Source organism: Geotrypetes seraphini, chromosome 16, assembly GCF_902459505.1.
Source record: "Geotrypetes seraphini chromosome 16, aGeoSer1.1, whole genome shotgun sequence".
NCBI lineage: Eukaryota > Metazoa > Chordata > Amphibia > Gymnophiona > Dermophiidae > Geotrypetes > Geotrypetes seraphini.
This window is the reverse complement of record NC_047099.1, coordinates 53,327,043-53,352,249: the sequence shown is the minus strand read 5'-3', so window position 1 is coordinate 53,352,249 and position 25,207 is coordinate 53,327,043. Positions and strand designations below refer to the sequence as shown.

Sequence of the window (25,207 nt, the reverse complement as noted above, 5' to 3'; positions counted from 1 at the left end):
CAGAGTTTACTTTAATTACCTGTTTTCTAAAAAAATATTTTTCCAGTTTATTTTAAAGTCTATTATTTAATAGCTTCACTGTAGAGCCCTAGGCCTAGGCCTAGTGTTCTTGGAAAGAGTAAACAAGTGATTCACTTCTACCCTTTCCACTTCACTTATTTTATAGACCATCCCTAAACTGTCTCTCCAAGCTGAAGAGCCCTAGCCACTTTAGCCTGTTTCAAGGCTGGGACAGAAGGGGGAGGCTCCTAGCACGATGTAGGCACAGTAGGTTGATCGTAGCTGAGAGGGGAGAGTATCCCCTAGCAGTTGGCTGGGACATTGTCAGTACTGGTTCAGAACAGAAAGTGACTCCTACTGGTTTACTGGCTGAGAAGTGAGCATTCCTTAATAATGTAGTTGGAGTAATGGGTCAGTCATAAAATAGAGGAGGAGGGTTATCTTAACACCCAGGCTTGACAGCAGTAAGTACTGGCTCAGGAGGGCAAAAATCATCCTCAACACTGTGCTGGATATAAAGTTGGCATTGGTCTCACACTCAACCATCTCTACCACTTTCCCACTCAGTCACTTGCCATTACTGATCATTATATGTCAAGAGATGCCTTTGAACAGAAAATTGGCTGTCTTCTGTTAGTTCTTTAGCCCTAGAATATCTGCTTCATTTCACCCCACTATTCATTTAAAACATTGATAGGGTAATGCACAGAGGCCTATATTCGATAAATGGCATGTTAAGTGCCACTAAAGTGGCTACTGCCACCTAACTTAACTTACACTAGGTTTTAAGCATGGACTAAATACCACAACAGGTATTGGAGCAATTACCTCAGCAGCCCACACGATAAACCTCTAATGCTGTTTAGGAAAAGGAGCCATGGTAAAGCCATTTAACAATAAAAAACCAAAAATGTAGGTACCTAGAAAAACAGCTCCTTCATTGCATCTACAAAAGGTGCCTTAGAACACCTGAAATCAAAGTAGGGGGTGGTTAATGCTGGAAATTATCTTGAGTATTTAAGGTGCCTCCATACATGCAATTCTTGTCAAAGGTAGGCACTGGCAACGTAAGCCTTTAAAACACTGGCCTACATTTCCAGCACCTACAAGCTATGATTGACGGCTGTTTGACACCATTTACAGCATCTGGCCCCTTTTAAGTCACAACAAATGACAATGTACAGCAACCAACTATCAACATGTTAATAGAAAGCATTCTGAAAAAAGTACCTATAGACCTTTATAAAAAATTAGAAATGAACTAATGTTTTGGACTGACTCTAGAAGGGCATTCCACATTAGAAAACCTGCCACAGTTCAAAAAGGTTACTATAATAAATTTAAGGATGTGTGGGGGGCCATTTTTAAATTATTCTAATGAATAATTTATACTTTTCCCAACTTTAATTCTTACATGTGGATTGGGGGAAGGGTTGGATTTCTATTAATATATGAATGATAAGATATTTCATGTGATATATTTTTTGTTGTATATGGAAGTGGGAGGGGGGTTATATCTTTTTATTGTATGATATGGTAGATTTTCAAGTGATATTGTATTCTAATTGTTTGATATTTACTGTACACTTGAATTATAAAATAAAGAATTAAAAAAAAAAAGAAAATATGCCACACAAAACAGAATACCCGTGAACGAAGAGATGGTAACAGAGCACAGGATTAACTGTAAATTTTAGTAAAAGCTATTCATGTTGGCTAACGGGACAAATTTTGGCACCACATTGGATGCTGAATTTTAATGGGTTAAGTATTTCGCCAATTGAAAAGTTTAAATACTTGGGCATAATTAGATACATGCTTAAAACTTTTTTGGATCAGGTATCAAATATTTAAAAAAAAAAAAAAGAATAGGTTTTTATACATTGAGATCTGAGGACTATTTTAGAATTAGGATTTTCATACATTAATATGTACTCTGTGTCTAGACTAGTGTAATATCATTTACGTTGGTTTATCAAAATTTAATATAAAGACAATTACAAACCTTACACAATGCTACTTTAAAGAAAGTGGGGCACAAAAGTAAATGATTTGAGTCACTCCCTCCTTTTTTTCTTCAACAATGGCATTGATTGCTGGTCATGTATAGAATTAGATTTAATTCTATTAGTTTTGACACAAAGCATTACATACTTCTGAACCTAGTTATCTAGGATATCCGACTATTCCTTACATTCCAAATCAAAAACTAAGATCTTTACAAGACAATAGTAGTCTTTCCAAGTGGCTATAGAACAAAACGGGAAACACATTAAGTCAGTGGAATCAGCTTTCACAAGCCAACGTTAAAATTGAACATTTTTTTCTAAAGGCTTTTGATATCAACTCCTTTCCGGATAAACATTCATTAATTTGAGAGACTCGCAGGCAGTGATCTACTTATGTCTCTCTTTTGTTATGAATAGATCTTAGATATGAATGAGACGAGGGGCTCCTTTTACTAAGGCATGCTAGCGGTTTTAGCGCACACACAAAGTTACCAGGCAGTACGCTTCTAGAATAAAGCCAGCTCAATGCTGGCATTAAGGTCTAGAGCAAGTGCTATTCTGCGCATTAAGGCCCTAACACACCTTAGTAAAAAGGAGCCCTAGGTCTTCTCTGTATATTATGGAGTTATTTTAAGTTTAACCTTGTATTTTGTACGTAATCTGCTTAAAACTTAAGATTTGGCAGAATATCAAGTTTTAATAAACAAACTCTTGCAGTGATGGCACTTTTAACCTCTGCTTAACTTTCAGACCGTAGTGGACGTGAGGGCACAAGGTACTATTGGGTTAGCCAAACTAGGCAAATCCCGATATATTGCTTTATACACCGAAGTCACAATCTTAAAAATGTACTCTCCAAATCACTGAAAAAGCCAGTGCAACTCAGCCAACACTGGGGTAATATGTTCCCCAAGTGAAGCACCCCCCAAAGGGCCACGACATTCTGTGCTATCTGCAACGCTTAACGTTTTGAGATGAAGTCCACACAGAAGAGCAGTGCAGTGCTCCAGATCTGGTATCAAAGCATTGCATCACTTGGCAGAAATTTGTAAAAAGGTAACAGATCTGTCTCAACATCAGATGAATTTTGAAAAAAATAAAATCAAAGGCTGCAACATGATTCTAGAATGCCTAGGTAGACTAACACCCCTAGGCTCTTGCTTACAAGAACTGAAGCCATCAGTATATTTATTTCCCTTGGCCAGTGGAGCACAGGTTTCAGTGGTCACCAATGACACGTTGCTTTGTCCCCATTGGGAGAAGGGTTGGGGCATAGAGCAAGCAACTAGGGTGCCCCCTGGTGACAAAGGAGAGCTACTGATCATAAAAGGCAGAGGAGCATCCTTTTGTCTGGAGAGGGCCAAAAGCCAACATTCTGGTCCTGTTCACAAGCTCTCTAGTTGCTGATGCTGGGGTTGGGCAAGCCACAGGCAGCAGAATTGGGAAGGATACAAGGGCCACAGCCCTACCACAGCATGAAAAGCTAGAGAGCCTGGAGACAGGGCTGAAGATGGGATTGCTTAGCTCCTTCATCCAAGATGTTCCTTTGCTCTTGTGGTAAAATACTGGTTGGTCAAGGCCCAGTTGTGTCCCCTCCCCTTCTATTGCCTATGTACCCCAACCTCTTAAAATAAATAAAAAGTGCATAAAAGTTTGATAGTCTCAGATCCCTCCACAACCCATAGGAACAGAGCAGGAATAGGTAAACTTGTGCAAGGTTGCCCTCTAGTGCTAATCAATGGGATCAACATCTCAGATTTATTTACTGAGATTTAATAACTACCTTTATGAAAAGATTCACCCAAGGTGGTTCTCACAGCAGTAAAAAGATCAAATATATACAGTAGGCTCTCAGTTAACTGGCACCCACAGGGATTGATAGATGCTGGATAAATGTAGTTTCTGGTTGCTTGAGAGTTACTATACCTCATACTATGCCATACCATAAACTGTTCCAGAGAAACTACCGACATATGGTAGGCAAAGCGTGGGCGTACTCAGGTGTGGCATGCCAAGTTTACACAAATTTCCCCCAGTAACTAATTTTATTTTCATTTTTATTTAAAGTATTACAGTATTTGATTTTTCTGGTTGCTTGAGTTTTCTGGTTAATCGAGTTCCGGTTAACAGAGTCTACTGTACATAAGAAACAATGAATGAAGTAAACTTAAAATTGGTAAATTGAAAAACAATTTCAAAAATATGCTTAACAGCACTGACATTCAAGTAAGAGATAATACATATTAAAAAGGGAGACATAATACTTATGTAGCATCCCACCATCCCTCTCAAGTAAAATACAAGGAGGAGCTAACAGGAAAGATGCAAAACGGATGCTAATTTAGTCAGCATCCATCCCGAGTTATAGCTCATGGCTCTGGAGAGGGCCACCAGGTCCCTCTTACAGAGCCATCTGCCTCCTGCTAAGGCCACAAAGAGGCAAAACAAAAAACCCCAAAACACTCACTCAAAATGTTACCTATCATCTGATGAAAAGTGGGATATTAAGAATTAGTCCCCACACCACAATTATTCTTTGCCATTAAAAAAGAATGGTTAGATTAGAGAAGCAATTAAACTTCCCAGCATCTTGTGACAAAACAAGAAAAGGTTTCATGTTAAAATTCACTATCAAATATAGAAAACAAAACCAACACAAACAAAAAGGCAACCTGAAATGTGTCCAAAATGGCTACTGAACTTAGATGTACAGAAGCCCCCATATCTGTGGATTCAATTGCCACGGTTTACTGTCATTGCAGCAACAGAGAAGCCGGAAAATACCCACAATAAGCCAATATATTTTAAAAGAAATAAGTGTCCAAACGTATTTAAATTGTGCAAGTATTTAAAAACTATTTTTCATTGCTCTGTTGTCCCTTGAGGGTGAAGCTAAAACATCAGGAAAAAAAAATGGAGTTATGTATAGGGTTCCCTACTATCCCTAGTTCCAGGTATCTGCAGGTCTTGGAACATATCACCCCCAGATACTGGGATTCTACCATAGTTCTATTTAGTTGAATGTCTGCAAGATTGTGAAATTAAACTCAGTCAATCATCCTATCAAAAGGCAGGTTTTAATCATGTGTCGATGGTTCTTTCTGTGTGACTGTCAAAATCTTTTGTTTTGCTTTGGCTGCAGCAGCCCCCAAGAAACTGCTGCTCTAGGCAACTGTCTAGTTTTGCCTAGTGGATGAACCCAGCTGGTAGGCAGGGCTACTCGATTTTCAAGATGTGGCATGTCATTGTTTCATCATCTGCAATTATCTCTTTCATATATTCATGATACACTTCCAAACGTCCCTTCATTTTAAAGAGCAGAAGCCGACCTTGGTGTGATGCTTTTGGTCTTCCTTAGAGAAGTCAGTGATGCATTTTGCAGTCATTAATTAGGTTGAAATTTTACAGGATCCAGTTTTTGTGAGGTATAGTGGTACATCCATTTTTATAATTAGGGGATGTTTGCAAACAAGACCCAAAGGACCAAATATGGGGGACTTCTATAAAATCAGTTTCCAAAGGAAGAAGTAGGGAACTATAGGCCAGTAAGTCTGACTTCCATGGTAAATTAATGGAAACTTAACACAGAATAGTGAAATTTCTGAAATCCAGTGGATTACAGGAGCAAAGGCACAACATGGATTCACTAGAGGTAGGTCTTGTCAGACAAATCTGATCAATTTCTTTGACTGGGTGACCAGAGAATTGGATAGAGGGAATACGCTAGATGTGGTGTATTTAGATTTTAGCAAAGCCTTTGATAGTGCTCCACACAGACATCTAATAAACTGAGTGGCCTCGGGATGGACCCCAAAGTGACGGACTGGGTCAGGAACTAGTTGAGTGGAAGGTGACAGAGGGTAGTGGTCAATGGAGATCACCCTGAGGAAAGGGATGTTATCAGAGGAGTTCTTGGGCCTACTCTAACAGTTTTGTAAGCAATATTACTTACAGGCTGTTAAGATTTGCCTCTTCCTGTAAAAACCCAAGGGAACGGTACAGTTTAGGGGGTGAAGAACTTATGTGCATGACAAAAAAACAGGACTTGGATCTGATTGTATGTGATCTTTAAGGTGGCCAAACAAGTTGAAAAGAGGAGCTGTGAAAGCTAGAAGGATGCTTGGGTGCAGAGAGAGATAAGGACAGTAGGAAAAATGAGGTATTGATGCTCCTGCACAGTGGTGTAGTGAGGGTAGGAGGCACCCTCCTCTCCGCCTCCCCAAGCCACACTTACACCTTTCCTCCCCCCTGTACCTCTTTAAATCTTCACCAGCATGAACAGTTTATCCAGCCTGCTGCATGCACTGGCTTTCCCTCCAATGTCACTTCCTGGCCCTGCGAACTGGAAGTGATTTCAGAGGTGAGCCAGGACAACAAAAGCCAGAGAAGTTGCATGTGCTAGTAAAGATATAAAGAGGCATCCAGGGGAGGGGGGGGCGCCCACCCCAAATGGCATCTGGGACAGTCCACCCACCCCTCTTACTATGCCACTGCTCCAGTATAAGACCCTGGCGAGACCTCATTTAGAATACTGTATACAATTCTAGGAGACCACACTTTCAAAAAGATACAAACGGAATGGAGTCAGTCCAGAGGAAGGCTACTAAAATGGTGCGTGGTCTTTATAAGGTGTATGGGGACAGACTTAAAGATCTCAGTATGCATACTTTGGAGGAAAGGTGGGCGAGGGGATAAGATGTTACACATTTAAATACCTATGTGGCATAAAAGTGCATGAGACGAGAGTTATTTGAAAGAAAGCTCCAGAATGAGAGGACACATGATGAAGTCGAGAGGTGATAGGCTCAAGAGTAATCTACGAAAATACCTTCTTTTTTTTTTAAGAGCAAAGGTGATAGATGTGGAATAGTCTCCTGCTAGAGGTGGTGGAGACAAGACTGAATTCAAAAAAGCATGGGACAAGCATGGAGATAGCGGATGCTGCAGATGGGCAGATTAGATGGGCCATTTGGCCTTTATCTAGTCATGTTTCTATTTTCAAGGTTTTTCTCCCCCACACAGATGTGAAAGGCTTACATTTGGCCCAGCAAATTCCTGCAACTTAATCAGGACCAGGGTTAGATTCATTCCATGCTGTTTATTTGTTATACTGCCCCTCGAGCTATGCACAAGAAAGTTTATAATTACAATACATCAAACATAATAAATTATTATATCAACAAATTATTGCCAAACAATTAAAATATGCACAAAACCCAAAAAACACACACAAATGGGGAGTAATATTCAGCTGCTGTGAGGAGTGTTTTTCTTAAACACTAGCCCTGGCACTATTCAATGCCACTAACTAGACAGACAGTGACCAGCGCTGGTTAGTGCCAGAACTTATCCAGAAAGGGCACTATCCTGTCTACTATCCAGTTAACTTGCCACAGACAGAAGCCTGATGGACTAAAGTCCCGTTTCTGCTACTTTTTGCACCTTGTGACCTTGGGCTAGTTAGTTAACCCTGAATTTCCTCAGGTATGAAGTCAGACCGTGAGCCTTCTGGGGCTAGAAAAATTGTTCCCAAATATACACTGCTTTGATAACTTTCTGGCTTACAGGCAGTATATATTACAAAAATTTAGAATAAATAGATGAGGCTTCCCCACCTAATACCGACTTGACAGCAGATAGCTAGATCAGGGCCGATTTTATTCTCTAACCCCCAAATTACTGGATTTGACTGAAATGTTACCTCTCACTTATATCTTACTTAGCTATGTAGATAATGTGGACAGGCAGTGAGAGAGGGAAGCACCAAACAGTCCCCTATCAGCAATTTGGGAACTACTCTTGCTGTATGTACAGTGTACTGTTAATTGATAAAGTGTCCCCTCCTTTAATGAGAATTGTGCATCTCTCCCTAGTAACTAGCTGTCACTCAAGGCTCTCTTGAGCTTCATATTTCAGAAGCTGGCACAGAAGAGGTGGAAAAGCCTCGGCACCTGAAGTTAGTGTCTTGATAGAAGTGAGATCATGATGGTTCAGTCTTAGCCAAAGAGGAGAGAACCGATTCAATTGTCCAAACTGGGAGGTGGAGGGAAAAAACATGGACCACCAGTTCCATTGCGATTCGCATAGGATTTCCGCTATAACAACTTGGACACCTGGTGGCCACTGACCATAGTCTACTGTAAACTAGTGGCCAAAATCTGCTATTATGAATAACCACAGATTGCCTTAGCTGGGAGCTAATGTCACTCTATAAACCCCACAAGTTCATGCGACATTCTGCCTTGGAAAAGAATATAAAGCAGAAGTGGTCATCTTTCTGATCAATTTTTAAAAAACGATAACACATGATTGCAAGCCGACATGTCTGAAAATTCCAAGCTGCTCACCGAAGATCGATAGCACACACTGACATTTCTAGGCACTTCCTCAACAGACATACCGGCTTTTCTGCAAAGACTGTACAGTCCGTGTTTATTCCTCTCTTAAGAATGTCCGCATAAGCTGGTTGACGACTTCTGGTTGGTCCTGCTGAACCCAGTGGCTTGCATCGGGGATGATCTCCAGCCGGAAGCGGCTTTGCACATATTGCTTCATTAACTGTGTCATGCCCAGTTCCAGAAAGGCATCTTTACTACCCCATATTAACAGTGTGGGCACCACCACATCCTGGCAGTTCACAGGCAGAAAGCTAGAAAGAAAGGACTCTGTTTAGCAGAGAAGGATGCAAGAGTTTTGATTCCTCAGGTCTCTACAAGTTTATAGGAGACATATTGAAACCTGAACAGTATGGGATAAGCACACAGGATCTCTAAAGGAGAGGGCAGAAGAGCAGAGCTGGCCATCCAGCAACATAAGTTCTTAATAGCCTTACTGGGTCAGACCAATGGCCCATCAAACCCAGTAGCCCGTTCTCACGGTGGCCAATCCAGGTCCCGAGTAACTGGCCAAAACCCAAAGAGAGCAACATTCTATGTTACCAATCCAGGGCAGGCAGTGGCTTCCCCATGTCTCTCGATAACCGATTATGAATTTGTCCAAACCTTTCTTAAAAACCAGCTACTCTATCCGCTTTTAAGCAGCTGGTGCCAGAGCAATCCGAGGGTGGAGTTTGGGCAGAGCCAGCACTTAACCGATTAAGTAGATCAAATTAGGACAATTGTTGAACAGTTATCTTCTAGGCGACCACAAACACCTGGATATTCAATGCTGGAGTCAGGATACGGCCAGCACTGAATATCCTGTTTTATTTGAGCCTGCATCTGTCTGCAGGAAGAATATCAGGCCCATGGTTATTTTCCCAAATTCTCTTTCTATGTTAACAGCCTTCTTTGCCCCCGAATCAAACAGCCTCTGGCAAAGCTTTCCGACAGGCATCTTAAAAAGACAAGATTTGATTGGTGCAGACCTCTACCATGTAAACAAAATCCTTCACATTTTTTATATCCTCAGTGGCATTTAAGTATTCTGATCATGTGATGTGAAGTAGCATTTGGTTATTCTGACTGTGAAAGTTAGCCTATATCCTTAGAAGTGTCGTTATTGTGCAAGTTGGGAGATTGTGTGGCCTGGTTAAAACCCCAATTCTAGATCATGTATTTATCACAGTCCTCGAACACACACAGCCAGTCGGCAGGTTTTCAGAATATCCACAATGAATAAAAAGGAGATAAGTCTACCTGCCTCCATTCTACGCATCTGTCTCATGCACGCTCATTTATTTGTGAGTGTGTGTGTTGGGGAGGGTAGGGGGGAAGGGAGAGATCCTGGAAACCTGACTGGCTGGGTGTATTCCAAGAACCAGATTCAGATTCACTGCTCTAGATGGACCATACTGGGTTTTTATCTACTATTTAGTGCTCTATGAAGTATTTTGTGCGGCCCCGGTCGAGGGCGATGCAGTGTTTTACTCTGCTGCCCTCCAACCGCCTTGCTGCAGCATTTGCACGTTTGTGCGGCCTCAGAAACATTTTCAGCCAATGCGGCCCAGGGAAGCCAAAAGGTTGGATACCCCTGATTTAGTGCATTACTATGCTCCAACTTCAACAATAGCACCAGGGCCAGCATAGCCAGTTCGATGCATTTTCTGAGAGAATGAAAAGCTGAATATCTGGAACTCTTGCATCAAAAGCAGCGATATCAGCTTACATTTCTCATAGCCTGAAGGATATACGAAGCTAGTAATTAGTGAAGACTTCACATGTACAGAACGTGCTCCTGTGGCAGTTTGAACATCAGCCTGTACCTGCGATACATGACATGGATCCCACTCATTCACAGCAATGGCTGGTGTCTGCAATATGTAATGGGGCTGTTAGGGAGATCTGAGCATTGCTCAGAGTCCCTAAATGCTTGAATAAATCCCTATCGTTCTTACTATCAGAGGGGTCCTGTCTGGTACCTGAATAGGTTCCGGTAGTAGTTTAAGGGCCCGGAAATAGCTTTGGGCTGTGAAAAGCTGAAAAGGAAAGCCTCGAGCTCTTCATCTGTTAAACGGTATTCAGGGTTCTGTATTCCGGCCTTATCACTGGTCAGTGCGTCCCTCACCATCTGTGGACCAACAAGGAATAGACATGAGTCCATAAACACGCAATTCCCCTCAACTTTAGGGCGAGTTGCGATATTGAAACCTAATACAATTGGTTACGATTGTTGAAAATGGATAAATATGTACATGGCTGGGAAAGAGTGGCTAAACTGGCAGATCCAAAATACTAAATGGCTAGCTGGGTTTTTTTTTTTTCTTCATGTCATGGGTCTGTAAGCAGTATGAAAAAGTTTTACATGTTTGAACTTCTGTAATTTTCACACAAAAGATGGGAGCTTGGACTGTTGTTTTCAAAATTGTTTTAACAGAATTAATTGAAACCTCATGTTTTGTGTCTGATGATTTTTCCTCAGAGATAGGAACATGTTACTGGTCTTTTGTTCTTTAATTGATGCCTCAATAAAGTTAAACACACAAAACACAACATGATCCTATGCAAAGTTTGTGTTATAGGACAACATGAAATTACTGGTCCAATTAAATTCTGGGCCAGTATTAGACATGCTAGGGCCCCCGAGCACAAAGAGGGACCCTCAATTCTACTACTATTATTTCTAGAGTGCTACCAAACGTATGCAGCACTATACATACTCTTCTCCTTCCTGCCCTATCCCCTGATTTCCCCACCCACCATATGCTCTCCCTTTATTTAAAATCAGCTGCTCCAGGGGGGCCAGAATAACCTCTCCTCCTGCCCATCCCTTTCTGAAGCCTCCCTCACCTTTTAAAATGTGAAGGGGTCACTGGTGCGGTAGCAATTGGCTTCCTCAGCCTTCTTCCCTGCTGCAAGTCACCCAAACAGGAACAGGAAGTTGCATCAGAGGGGTGAACCATAGGAAGGGATGTGCAGAGGAAGCTGCGAGCAGTGCTAGAGTCACAGCTGTGCTGGTGACCCCTTTGCATTTTAAAAGGCGAAGGGGACTTTGGAAAGGAATTGGGAGAAGGGAAACACTCTGGCCCATGGGGGTCCCCTTGAAGCTGTGGAGCCCAGGGAAGTTGCCCTGTTTTCCCACCCCAACACCAGCCCTGACTGGACTACCACAAAATATAAACACTGGCCAGACATACTCACCCTACAATTAAGGGGCGAGGGTGACGCCATGTTCAAGCCCTCTTTTCTCCCTATCCTACACCTCATCAGCAACTGTCAGTGGTGTCATCCAAACTTTTTGAAGCTGCAGCACACTAATCGAGGCCAAGGCTGGAGGGCCCCCAGACATCAAGTACATGCAACGTCTACCATGTTGACATCTGCCAAGCGCAGACGCCCTCCAAACGGAGCCCTGAGCTTGCTAACCCTGGGAAGAGAGGAGGAGAGGTGCTGGAAGTGGCATTAGGCAGCCTAAAGCACCTACATAGGCGCGATTCACGACTAAGATGAGTGCCAGACATGTAGGCCTGGAAAACCACAGCCTACAGTTCATGCATCTCTTTCCCGGAGGCGTGATTCTCTATAGGATGCTGTCACATGATTGACATGCGATCCGCAGCTGCTGATATCAGCGCCCAATAAGATTATAGGCCTTTGAGTTTCTGCAGTTCACTCCTCTAACCACCAAACCCTTCTTTGTGCCATCTCCAGCAGGTTTCTGTCAGAAATGTCACACGGCCTGCACCAGATCCGCCTTCTCTAGTGCAGTGCAGCACACATCGATTGTGTTTCACAAAGCAGCTAGTACGGAGGTGGAGCCTCCAGCGCTCACCTTGAAATCCGCAAGGGAAAGCAGGAACTCGGGCAAACGGGGGAACTGGAAGAGGAACACATAGCTGGAGCGGAGGAGCTGTGAGGGATTTCTCAGAATGTAGTCTGTGGAAAAAGGAAGTGAAGAAAGATAATATACAAATAGAAAAAGGCAAGCGAATACAGGGAATAGAAAGGTGGGGTGGCCAAAGAAAGGCAACTGGTCATAAAACTATTACTGAGCTGATAGGCAGGCGAGTGGGATATTTGTGCCCTAGAACAGTGTTTCTCAACTCAGTCCTGGAGTACCCCCCTTACCAGTCAGGTTTTCAGGATATTCGCATTGGATTTGCATAAACTGCCTCAATTATATGCAAATTACTTTCATGCATATTCATTGTGGATATCTTGAAAACCTGACTGGCAAGGGGGGTAAGAAAAACTGCCCTAGAAAGACACCAAGTGTTTCAAATCCCAGAAACTTCACATAGGAATAGCACAACAGACCGTGCCAAATCCCAGAGCATCCCCGCACAGTGGGATGAATCAGAGTATTAACCATACCAAGAGTGAACTTGTCACCCTTCTATTCCATAGGATCATTTCAGGACTGACAGACATTGGCTGTGTATTGTCAGTACTTGGTAAACAGTCTCTAACTCACCCTGCAGCCCAGCTAGGTGAGGGGCATTCATCACTATCAACCTCTCCACCATGCCTGGATTCTGCACGCTAAAGCTCCAAGCCAGAGTTCCACCCCAATCGTGTCCCACCAGGATGCACCTCCTATACCCTGTGGAGGACAAAGACAACATTAGACACATGCATATCCATTGAACAGAGCCTTGGACTAATGCAGTGCCTCCATAACTTTGGGCAGAGACTCTCTCCCCTTGACCTTTTCCTTCAGCATTCATCAGGAGGACATCAGGCTCGGCCATTTTCAGCATCTGCTCCCTTCTGGCTCTTTATCAACAGAGTGAAACATGCACAGTCCCAAGTACTACTGATTGAAAGGTACTTTAGTATCACCTATGAGGGTTAAGTGGTTACATGCCACACTGCTTCCCACATACACCAGTGCCACCACCTCTATACTGCCCCTAGAACACTGAGGGAAACAAACATGCAATAAAAGAAAAGAAAAGTAAAAACTAAAAAAAAAAAAAAAATTATCTTCCTTGGGTTTTTAATTTTTTTCAAAACAGCCGACACCAAAGTTTCCTACACACCCCAAATCCCTCTATGTAGGCTGAAATGTCACTTTTTCAGGGTGGCTCATCATGTTTTACCCCAAGCTGCCACAAGGACAGGCACACTGAGGATCATTCGTTCCTGGCAGCTCACCATACCTAGAGCCTCTATGAGATCTTTGATGTCTGCCAGCAGGATCTCAAGCTGGTAGTGCTTCCATTCTGAGGGGCTGTCTGAGTTACCATAACCTCGCAGGTCTGGTGCCACCACATAGTATTGGTCCTGGAAAGCCGCCAGCTGGTGACGCCAAGAAAACCTTTGAACACAGAAATCAATCAAGTCGCTAGGAGTGGTACAGGAGGTGTGTTCGGAGGCAGCTCCATAAAACTGCAAAGAGTTATCCTGGCTCTCATCTCTTTGTAATATGGAAACTTCTAGCATAATAGACCAGAAGCTCTTTAAGTAGTGCACCGAGAGAGATATCCATTATAGACAGAACCAAAATATGTGCCAAACCCACGTTAAAAGGAACTGAACATGGGTTAACTACATGGGTTAGTCCCTTCAGAAAACGTGGAGGAGTAACTCCTAGTTGTTAAGAGCTGTGGGTTGAGGAAACCAGGGTTCAAATTCTACTGCTGCTCCTTTTGATCATGGGCAAGTTACTTAACCCTTCATTGGCTCAGGTTCAAAATTTAGATCGTTAGACCACTAGGCCTCTCTGTACCTGAAAGTAATGCATCTTGAACTATAACCGAAAAAGGTGTGAACTAAGGGAGAGTGGCGCAGTGGTTAGAGCTATAGCCTCATCACCCTGAGGTTGTGGGTTCAAACCCCCTGCTACTCCTTGTGACCCTGGGCAAGTTACTTAATCCCCATTGCCCCAGGTACATTAGGTAGAGTGTGAGCCTTTTTCCCTAATATAGATATTAATGAGTGGGCTGACGCCTGGTGCCTCCTGCAGCTAAAGCCCAAAGTCTCCTATAACCATTTCTAGCTTGAGGTGGCCCATCAACAATAAGAGGTGCTGCATAGTCCCTCCCACCAATTTTTAATTGGTTTCCCATCTATGTACCAGATTTCTGGAAATCCGTGAAGCATCAACATCAGGGGACACCCGTTCTCTCCAGCTGAAACATAGTGGAAGCGCATTTCTGAATTCTTGATGCCGCAGGATCGTAAAGAAAGGGACCAAAAAAAAAAAGCAATGTTCACAAGATTAGCAAATCAATGTTTATTCATTCCTGGGGTGAGGGTATGTCAAGAGCACTGAAACTAAGCACTGCTCCAAAAACATTGATATTTATCCCTTGCCCCCAGAAGGGATTTAGTTCTTAAGCAGTACAGAAAATATGTATATAAAAAAAATTTACTCGAGTTTCTTTTCCTGCTCAAGTCATGCATGCCTGGATCTGCTGCTGCCATGCTGACTTATTGTTTTCTGCCCAATACGTCTGCCGTGCCCAATGATTTCCCCTCCACCCCCCAACCTGTGTTCTTTGTGGTACGAATACACAATCCATAATGCACTTTAAAGGGGCCCCTTAGAATTCCTCTTTGAAAGGAAATCCAAATAATTGAAGCCATACACAGTCTGGTTGTACTCTGGTACATGTTTTGAATCAGATGGATTTCTGTTTTATTGTTCTGTCTAGGCTGGAAAGTTCTTTTAATATTGTGTCTGATGTACATACAATGTTACTACTTGGATATAAAAAGTAGTTTGAGTTACCCCAATGTTAGCAATTCAGTATGGAATTCAGTTTAAAGCACTAAGTTGGAGCTTTATTTATTTATTTTTTACAGCAACCAAACTATTTATCTGCATTAACTATACCTTATAAACCAATTAGAACTCAAATCATTCCAAGATAATAGAATAGGTCTCCCTTCAGTAAAAGGCAAAATGTATTTTAATGATAAACGATTTTAATGATGTAAATGTCATGGTAACATAAGACAGCAGATAAAGACAAGGATGGTCCATCCAGTCTACCTAACCATGCACACTCTATAAAAATCATAGAATTTAAAATGGTCCTTTTTCTTAGATATTTCTGGGCCAGAAACCCAGAGCTTTGCCCTGCAGTGTGCTTAGGTTTTATCTACTGGAGACTCGATCAAAACTCACTCCAGTCCATCTTAATTAACCATCCCAGCCATCAAAGCCCTCCCTAGCCCATCCTCAACTGAATGTCCACATATGGGACACAGACTATGCAAGTCTGCTCAGTACTGGCCTTAAGCTCCTTCAATGTATAGCCATTATTTTGTTTGAACTCTTGTCACCATTTTCAAGTTCTAATAAAACTAGAACAAGGTCTTAACCTTTCTGGCCATGAATCCCTTAAATGCATAACATAAAATAGATATAGATTATACTGCAAATAAATCCAAATGCATCAGTTATCAAAAATGTTATAACAAACATGTGCCAGCCATTATCAAAACACATACTTTGAGAAAACGGTAATTCACACTAAAGACACAGGGACAAATTTATCCCCATCCCCCCCAGGAACTAAATGTCTCCGTCTCATCCCGAGTTTTGTTGCTGTCCCTGCCTTAACTGCACGAGCCTTGAACACTTAGGATTTTAAAGTGTCTGAGGCAAGTGCAGATGAGGATGAAGCAGGACAGGGAAAAATTTGTCCTCGTGCTAACTCTACCTGGGAGAACAGGCTAGAAAATTGAATAAATAGTTTGACAAGTTTCAGCCTCTGATATAACCAGAGCTGGTATTGCGACGTCATAGTGCCTCATTCCATCAATAAGAGCCAACCTCAGTGATGTCACAATGGCTTCATTGTCCTATACTTTGCTCACTTTTTTGTTTTTTTTTAATCTTTATTCGTTTTCATATCTTACAACAAGTGTGTAATATCCAATCAAAAATACATTTTACAAATCACTTGACATTCTTACTTATAATCATCAAAGCATAAAAGAAACCCTCCCCACCCATTAATAATAAACCAATTAACAAATATAATATATCCCAATCCCACCCTATTTATAACCATATGTAATAAAAAAGGGGGTGGTTAAGGTGTCTGATCATTAGATTATGTAATCAATGCCCCCCCCCCAAATCTTTTTAAAATTATTATAATTTCCTTGCTGTATAGCAAGCACTCTCTCCATTTTATAGACTTGGCTCACTTTTACTACATTTTTGGTGCAGTCATGTATTTGTTTTCTTAGGGTACAAAAATTTTAGATAATGAGATCTATCGAGTTGAACATTTTCAGAGTCAAGAAGCCAAAAATTACTTTTGGGCTCTTAAGTTGTGTCAAGTGTTAACACGCGATTAATGCAACAAAAGATAGCTTAACATAGGACAGTGCTCAGGGTTAGTTTTTGAATGTATAGTGTAATTATTTTTCAGTGGGTGTCTTGTGCTAACCATTAGCACACCTACATAACTGCATTAACCAGCTAGCGCAGAGTAAAGCTGGGATATCTTACTGCCACCTAGACAACATACATGCTAGATTACAGGCCATAACTTTAGCCCACTGCTGACTCCGATTCGTTTGGCTTGCCCGTGTCCAACAGTCACATCCTTCAAGTACTTGGGCATCACTGCCTATAAGATCCCGACAGAGAATGCTCCCCCCCTCCCCGGAATTGGCTGTCCTACTCCAGGGCGCCTCCAACAGATAGTCCACCAGAAGTGTTTTTCACTTAAAATTCCCAGCATGCAACAATATAAAAGTCTACCAGACAAATGACCTTATCCATCCAATTAGCAAAATGCTGGAACCAACACTGCAATCTTGTGACCAACATCTCAGGTTCAGAAAACTTTTAAAAGCATTTCTGACCAAGACAGGGAGCCAGCCTCGAAGTAACTGAAATGGTAATTGTAAAATCCCCTAGGACAAAACAAAGAGCCAACAATGACCTGCTTGAACAGGTAAAGACGGAATAGAAAACCTGATTAACATATCAGTGGTCCCCAATTCTGGTCCCATAGGCAGCCCAATCAGGTTTCCAGGATATCCACAATGAATATTCATGAGAGATTTGCATGCACTGCCTCCAAGAATGTTCACTGCGCATATCCTAAAAATCAGTCTAGCTGGAAATGTCTCCAGGACCAGATTGAGAACAACCAGGGGTAATTAAAAAAAATTCCCATTCATCATTTTCTCACATTTTTTTCTGTGTTAACAGGCTTCTTTGCTGTGTGTCAAATTCAGGTTGCAAAAAAAACAAACAAAAATTTTTGCACTTGACATCACAACTCGACTACCGCAATATTGTTTTCCAGATAACACACAATTGAGCTTGATGTGCCTCTAACTGTTACATAATACAGTGGCACGTCTGCTCTGAATCTGATATATATTTCTGTAAACTCCCCTGGTGATTGTTGAATGAATCATAATGGTTTCCTCAAAGGATTTAACATTAAAAATAAGAAATGTGTAAAATATAAAAATCAGTCATTGCAATATTTGGAAAAACAAGTATTACAAATTGTGTAGGATGTTAAGGTTCTTGTTTTGCAAATACTCTTGGGTATTTAAAAAGCGTATTAGATTAAAAGAGTAAACATGGTGTTAAAAATAATTTAAATATGTTGATATAGCAAAATATCATTCAATACAGTAAGTCAGATCTGTAGAGCTCACAGGAAAGGAAGAAAAAAAAAAAAAGATAGTAACCTTTTTGGGGGATCCTCAGATGGCCGTTAGAATATTTATGATTCAGATACAGCTTAGTTCTTTGATCCATCATCTATATTTTATCTCAATTGTCTCAATATTCAAACTTTAAAAAAAAAATCTACTTATCTTTATGTGTATGATTCTCGGCGACAACCTCTCCCGACATAAGAAAAGAAGAACATAAGACTACTGGATCAGACCAAAAGGCCATCAAGCCCAGTAGCCTGTTCGCACGGTGGCCAATCTTGGTCCCTAGTACCTGGCCAAAACCCAAAGAGTAGCAACAGTCCAGAATCTCAAAGACGAAGCAAGATTCTGGAACCTGAAGAGTAGCAACATTCCATGCTACTGATCCAGGGCAAAAAGTGGCTTCCCCATGTCTCAATAATAGACTATGGATTTTTTCCTCCAGGAAATCGTCCAAACCTTTCTTAAAACCAGCTATGCTATCCACTCTTACCACATCCTCTGGCAATGCGTTCCAGAGCTTAACTATTCTCAGAGTTAAAATGCTTCCTCCTATTGGTTTTAAAAGTATTTCCCTGTAACTTCAAGTGTCTCATAGTCTGATTTGATAGTGGAAAAAAAAAAAATGCACTTGTAGCTGGTCTTCTCCATGTTTCACCTACTTCAGAGTTGAGATACTGTATTGCCTAAGCATAGAGATACTTTCACTTAGGCAATACAGCACCTCGACCTTGAAGGTGAAACATGGATTTATATTGGGAGAGGTATTGCCAAGAACCATACACAAAGATAAGTTCTCTATAAGTTAGAATATTGAGATGATTAGTTTAAGAAGAGTACTTTACAATAATGTACGATATTACATGAGATAAAAATATAGATTGATCAATGAACTGCTGAGCTGTATCTGCGAGTCATATATTCTAACAGCCATCTGGGGGATCCCCCCAAAACATTACTATCTTTTTTCGTATGAACTCTACAAATGATTTACTATATTGGATAGTGTTTATTAGAGATAAGCCTTGTGATATCAGAAGGGGTTAAAATACAATCTAAAAATCACAGCTGTGTAAACTTAACAATACTTTTATAAAAGTACACATTGAATTGTTTTCTGTCAACACAAAATCTCACCAAAGTAGGAATCCCAGTTTTGCTACAGTATTCTATCATTCACATTTTCCTGGAGTGTAATACCATGCTGCATCACCAGGGGTTTCACATTTTGTCATCTGAACTGCCTCAACTTGTACAGTACATGCAATATGACGTTCTACACAGTACACATAATTTTTAAATGTCACACAGCCATATATAGAAAAAGGGCCCCTTTGCTGTTTACAGTCATTATTGCTAAATTTCAGTTAAGGGTTAGTAAGACTAAAGTTATAATTTTTCACAAGTTCCTTTGAAATCTAGTGGGGTCCATGAACCCCAGGTTAAGAACTCTTGTGTTAATGTTATTTTTTGTTACCTGCGAGTACATGACATTTTGAGTAGCAAGATATAAATACAATAACTTCAGTTTAACTGCTTCAATCACAATACTATAGGAACCAGCAGAGTTGGACCTGGTTTTGTTCCACTACAAGCACGAATAGACTTGGGCGCCATCTGGCAGGCCATGCTGGATGCAGAGGACTTACCTTAATTCTGATATAGTAGTGTTCACCAAAAGAAGTGTCAGTGAGGCATGCTGGTGCTCTCTCCCGCACTCTCCATCGAAAAGCCTTCAGGGGTCCCTGGACTACGATATGCAAGAAACGGGGAATGTAAAAGCAGACAGCCAGGAAGGAACTAATGTATACCAAGCTCCAGTAGCAGAAGCTGGAGAGGCGCAGCAGCATGCGGGTGATAGTTAGCAGGAAAGATGATATGAAGCGAGCCATCTTTTATACAGAGGCCCTTCTGGAGGTCTGAAAGAGATGTGGAAAGTGAAGCTGGAACATCAATCTTTTTCAAAGGCAAAAAAAAAACCCCATACATAACAGCCAGGGAAAGAAAGAACCAAGGTAGTCAGAACACTCTACATGGATGTCTAATCTAATGGTTGTGCAATGCCGAGACCCTGAAGAACCAAGTTCAATTCCCACTGCAGCTCCTTGTGACCCCTGGGCAAGTCACTTAACCCTCCATTGCCCCACTGATGACAGAAAAAGTATTTACATATACAGTAATATAATGTAAACTGGGAGAACATCAAGTCAACGGCCCTTTATTCTTTTATAGAATTCACTACTTTTGGATTTTAGGCTGGAGAGATCAATTAAATAAGTTTAAGGCTCTGCTGAGATCCTAGCGCTTTTCAAGAGCTTTTCCATTAATCCTTTACTAGTTCCTGACATGTTATTTCTTCTGCTTTTACCCACCTTTCTTGTATACAGTTGATTTCAGAGATGCCAAGTTACTCGGTTCCAATATGGAAGCTTTTCTGCCAGTTCCAATTTTGAAATTGCATCCCAAAGCAGTGTGAGATTTGCAGAGCCTATCCTGCTCATTGAAATAGCACTACAAGTTCCAAAACGCAGCAGAAATGCAGGACCGTCCAAACATCTCCAGCCTGGAACTGGGCAATTTGGCATTTCTAAAACAGGGTTTCTCGAGCCCAATCTGGGAGCGCCATCATTAACATAGGTGAGACAAATTAGGAGACAAACTATCTCATCCTGAAAACCAGCCAGGCTAGGACCAGCTTGAGAAACACTGCAATATAGACATCAGAAATACAAACTCCAGCATGCAATGGGGTAAATAATAATAACTTTATTTTTGTATACCGCCATACCCAGAGAGTTCTAGGCGGTTCACATCAATTAAACAGAATTTAACAAGAAATTACAATTAATCAGATTTACAAGCAGCAAAGTTGTTAAGGTGAGCATGGGGGGGGGGGGGGGGTTGTTCACATCAAATAAACAGAATTTAACAAGAAATTACAATTAATCAGAATTACAAGCAATGAGGTTGATTGAGGTGAGCATGAGGGGGGGGGGTTGTACAGGTCATTGGAGTTAGCGGGTTGGGAGAGAACAATAAGAGGAGAAAACAGGAGAGTTTGGGTCATTTGTGGGAGGGATGATAAGAAGTGGAAGGGGGGGGGATTAGGGATTTTGACCATGGAATAAATCAGGCCAGGATTAACACCAGCATGAAAATATCAAGACAGTTGTTAACCCTTTCAGAATATCCACAACCAATTTGCAAAAAAATTGATTTGCATACACTGCCTCCATTATACGCAAATTTCTTTAATCCTTCCATGCATATATATATACATTTTATATAAACATAAAATGTTTCCTTTGAGTACCGTGACAGTGAGAATTTGCTGAATTCTCACTTTCAGTGCTTGTAAATGATAGAGTCAAAATGACCCTAGGTGTGTAATGTTGTTGATAATTTAACATATGCATGGAAGGATTAAAGAAATTTGCGTATAATGGAGGCAGTGTATGCAAATCAATTTTTTTGCAAGAAACATTTTTGGAGTATCACCGGTTGTGCTGTAGACCTAAATATACATTTTATATAAACATAAAATGTTTCCTTTGAGTACCGTGACAGTGAGAATTTGCTGAATTCTCACTTTCAGTGCTTGAGTCAAAATGACCCTAGGTGTGTAATGTTGTTGATAGTTTAACTTAGGTCTACAGCACAACCAGTGATGCTCCAAAAATGTTTCTTCTCTTATTCAGCACACTCAATGTGTAAGTGTAAAAAAAAAAATGTTTTTTTATTAAGCAGTGTTTCTTTTACAGCAAAACTTAACAAAATATTTTCAACTTCTCTTCTCTCATTTGTTGGCTATTACTTTGGAGATACTTGACGTCTTTCCACTGCCGACAATGTTGCCTTCATAAAGCTGTGGGGTCGATTTGACCCCCCCAGCTATGAATAATCAGTATAGTCAGGGTAAACTAGGTTAAAACAACAAACCTCAAAAGCGGGATTTGCCACAGACGACAAGAAACTACCGAAATCAAAAATTACAGTTGACGTCAGGTGTGTCCAGAAGGGTTAACGCAGCGGCTCCCCAACCTGGCCAGTCAGCTTTTCGGGATATCCACCACGAACAGAAAAAGCCGCGCTCAGAGCATGAAAACGTCCTTCATGAATCTGTAAACTCGAACCTTAGCGAAACCAAGGCTACACTTTCGCCTCCCTTCATCTCTACCCGCAACTCACCATGTCTCTCGCGATCACAGTTGCCCAGACCCCTCCCGCTCATTGATTTATATAGCACGCGACTCTAAGGTACGCCCCGCCCCCCCCCGCTCCACGCGCTATTCCCCGCGCAGCCTCTCATAGGATCCCAAGGCTGTCAATCTCTGCCCGACGCCGCTGCCATTGGCGCAAGGCGTACAAGCCCCGCCCTGCCCTCCACGAAGACCTAAACGAGCCGTTTGTGGGGAGGGAGCGCGCGAGTGTGGGAGACGGAAAGCGCGGGAGGCAAGAGCGCGAGACCGGCTCACAGCGCACGTACAGGGCACCGGAGGGCGGCGCGACAAGGACGACAGGATCCTATCCCCCCCAACCGCTTCCTTCACCACGCCTCCCCCAACCTTCACCTTGTATCATAGCCACTTTCACCAATGACCTTTAGCCCGGCCTCGGGGAGCGGAAGGGGAGGAGCCTGGGGAGGCCGCGAAAGTAACGAGGGGCGGGGATCTGGGAACGGCTCAGAATGGAGGGGCGTGGCCCAGTGAGGACTATGCATGGCTACGGCGGGCGGGGCTTGGTAAAACGCCTGGAAGGGAGAATAGCTCCTACTACAATTGCTAATTGCAAGCTTGGTTGGCTGACAGGTCACGATTCTGGTGGGCTCTCCAAAGGCCCAGCGTTGTTTTGCATAATTTAGTGGAGGAGTGTGAGGGGCTGTAATCTTGGGAAACAGCTACAAACAAAATGAAGTTCTGGAACCCTAGCTTGCCCCAGAACAGCCTCACCCTTGCTGCCTAGTGGTTAGACTAGACCAGGGGTCCCCAAAGTCCCTCCTTGAGGGCCCAATCCAGTCGGGTTTTCAGGATTTCCTCAATGAATATGCACGAGATCTCTGTACATGCATTGCTTTAAATGTATATTCATTGGGGAAATCCTGAAAACCCAACTGGATTCGGCCCTCAAGGAGGGACTTTGGGGGCCCCTGGACTAGACCTTGCTTGCAGAGATCTCAAAGTCCCTCCTTGAGGGCCGCAATCCAGTTGGGTTTTCAGGATCTCCCCAATGAATATGCATGAGATCTATGTACATGCACTGCTTTCAATGCATATTCATTGGGAAAATCCTGAAAACCCAACTGGATTGTGGCTCTCAAGGAGGGACTTTGAGATCCCTAGAGCAACTGCCTCTGCCTGCTGAGAGCTGAGTTCAATTCCTACCGTACAGTAGATCAAGGCTCCATGCCCCTCAACAGCATGGCACGCTATCCATCTATACCAATGGTCTCAAACTCACAGGGCACCAGGTACTATGTTGAGGCCCTCGGTATTATAAAGAATGTTTATGGAAAATTTGTGCCTTAAGGGTCTGGCGGTCACTTTCTGGACCGTTTCCCACCTCACTGCTATAATCTCCCGCAAGCACTTTCCTGCATCTGTATGCGATTATCCTCTCCACTCCACCTCACAATCACGTATAGCCGCAGGAAAGCGCTTGCGTCGGGAGGTTACAGCAGTGAAGCGGGCACACATTCCAGAATGTAAGGTACAAAAACTTCAAAAAGGTTAACTCATCAACGCTTAGTTACCACTACCAATGTTATAACCTTTCACACCATGTTCCTCAGAATGCCACACAAAATGATAGTGTGGTGGCTGTCCTCATAGGAACCTTGTACGATGACTTTTCCAATAATTTCATTTGGATGTGCTAAAATCTCTAGTCGTCTCTGTTTATAGTTATTTATAAAGTGCCAATGCTCATATTAAGATAGATAATCTTGACTACCAAATGTATATGCAAAAATGCCACTTAGCTTAGAACAGCTCTGCCTCAATCCCCACCGACGCGTTTCACTCTTTCATCAGGGTCGGGGAAGGAGAATGTTGAACATAAACAAAATATATTAATTCTCCCCATAGGTCTAAGAAAGTGAAGCAAAAATTAAATTTACTGGCTTACCAGACTAGTTCAAAAACTTAGCATTAGCTAAATCCATAAAGTGTTCGCTGGGGCATTTTTGCATATACATTTGGTAGTCAAGATTATCTGTCTTAATATGAGCACTGGCACTTTATAAATGACCATAATCAGAGATGACTAGAGATTTTAGCACATCCAAATGAAATTATTGGTTTATTTATTGGAAAAGTCACACCGTACAAGGTTCCTATGAGGACAGCTACCACACTATCATTTTGTGTGGTATTGAGGAACATGGTGTGAAAGGTTATAACATTGGTGGTGGTAACTAAGCGTTGATGAGAATGTAAGGTAAACATTGGCAGCAGTGCAGCTTGTGCGTCTGTCCTGTGCTGGAGGTGAGAGCTGAAGGTGGTTGTGGACTCGACCGCCGGACATTTAAGGCACAAATTTTCCATAAAGAATCATTCTTTATAATACCGAGGGCCTCAAACTAGTTGGGCCAAAATCTTGTCTCTTGGTTGATACTTTTTCACTTTCTGCATGTTGCACTGCTTTCAGGTACATTAGGTAGATTATGAGCCCCCTGGGACAGACAGGGAAAAATGCTTGAGTACCTGAATAAATTAATGTAAACCGTTCTGAGCTCCCTTGTAAGAATGGTATAGAAAACTGAATGAATAAATAAATAATACCTGGCAAATATCCAAAGAGTAGCAACATTCCATGCTACCGATCCAGGGCAAGCAGTGGCTCTTTTGGCTAGAAAAGTGCATATTAGCTTGCTGGCAACAACCCTATCCCTCCCCCAGTGACAGCGTGGAAAAATGATTTGTTGAAAATGGAAAGACTGGATGCCAGACAAGATTCTCCTAGTAGCTAGAGGAGATAAGAACAGATTTGGTCATTAGTCTGGGACCATGTTCTCGTTAAAAGGTTCTTTACAAAGCTGCACTGTTGACCAGTGTATACTAAATGCCAAGCCACTCAGCATTTTAGCTTACACTGCTCGACAGCATAGCTTTGTAAAAGCCTGCTTAAATTTGTAAGTCAGGGCATGGAGAGAAGGGGCTGGGTTTGCCACTAGAT

At 42.0% G+C, this 25,207-nt stretch overlaps 1 protein-coding gene across 2 annotated transcripts; it reads right to left on the bottom strand.

The window, feature by feature from the left end:
- Positions 1–7,092: 7,092 nt before the first annotated feature.
- On the bottom strand, positions 7,093–22,295 carry EPHX3 (epoxide hydrolase 3). 2 transcript variants are annotated; one of them, XM_033925665.1, is made up of 8 exons: positions 22,223–22,295; positions 19,684–19,953; positions 14,466–14,551; positions 13,549–13,706; positions 12,861–12,989; positions 12,219–12,322; positions 10,369–10,517; positions 7,093–8,658 (listed from the first exon to the last, which is right to left on the bottom strand). In XM_033925665.1, the coding sequence occupies exons 2-8, from the start codon at positions 19,924–19,926 to the stop codon at positions 8,442–8,444; spliced, it is 1,086 nt and encodes a 361-aa protein (XP_033781556.1). In that variant the 5' UTR covers positions 19,927–19,953; positions 22,223–22,295; the 3' UTR covers positions 7,093–8,441. The 2 variants fall into 2 exon arrangements, with proteins under 2 accessions (XP_033781556.1, XP_033781555.1); XM_033925664.1 differs by lacking the exon at positions 22,223–22,295 and adding an exon at positions 21,974–22,216.
- Between the last annotated feature and the right edge of the window lie 2,912 nt (positions 22,296–25,207).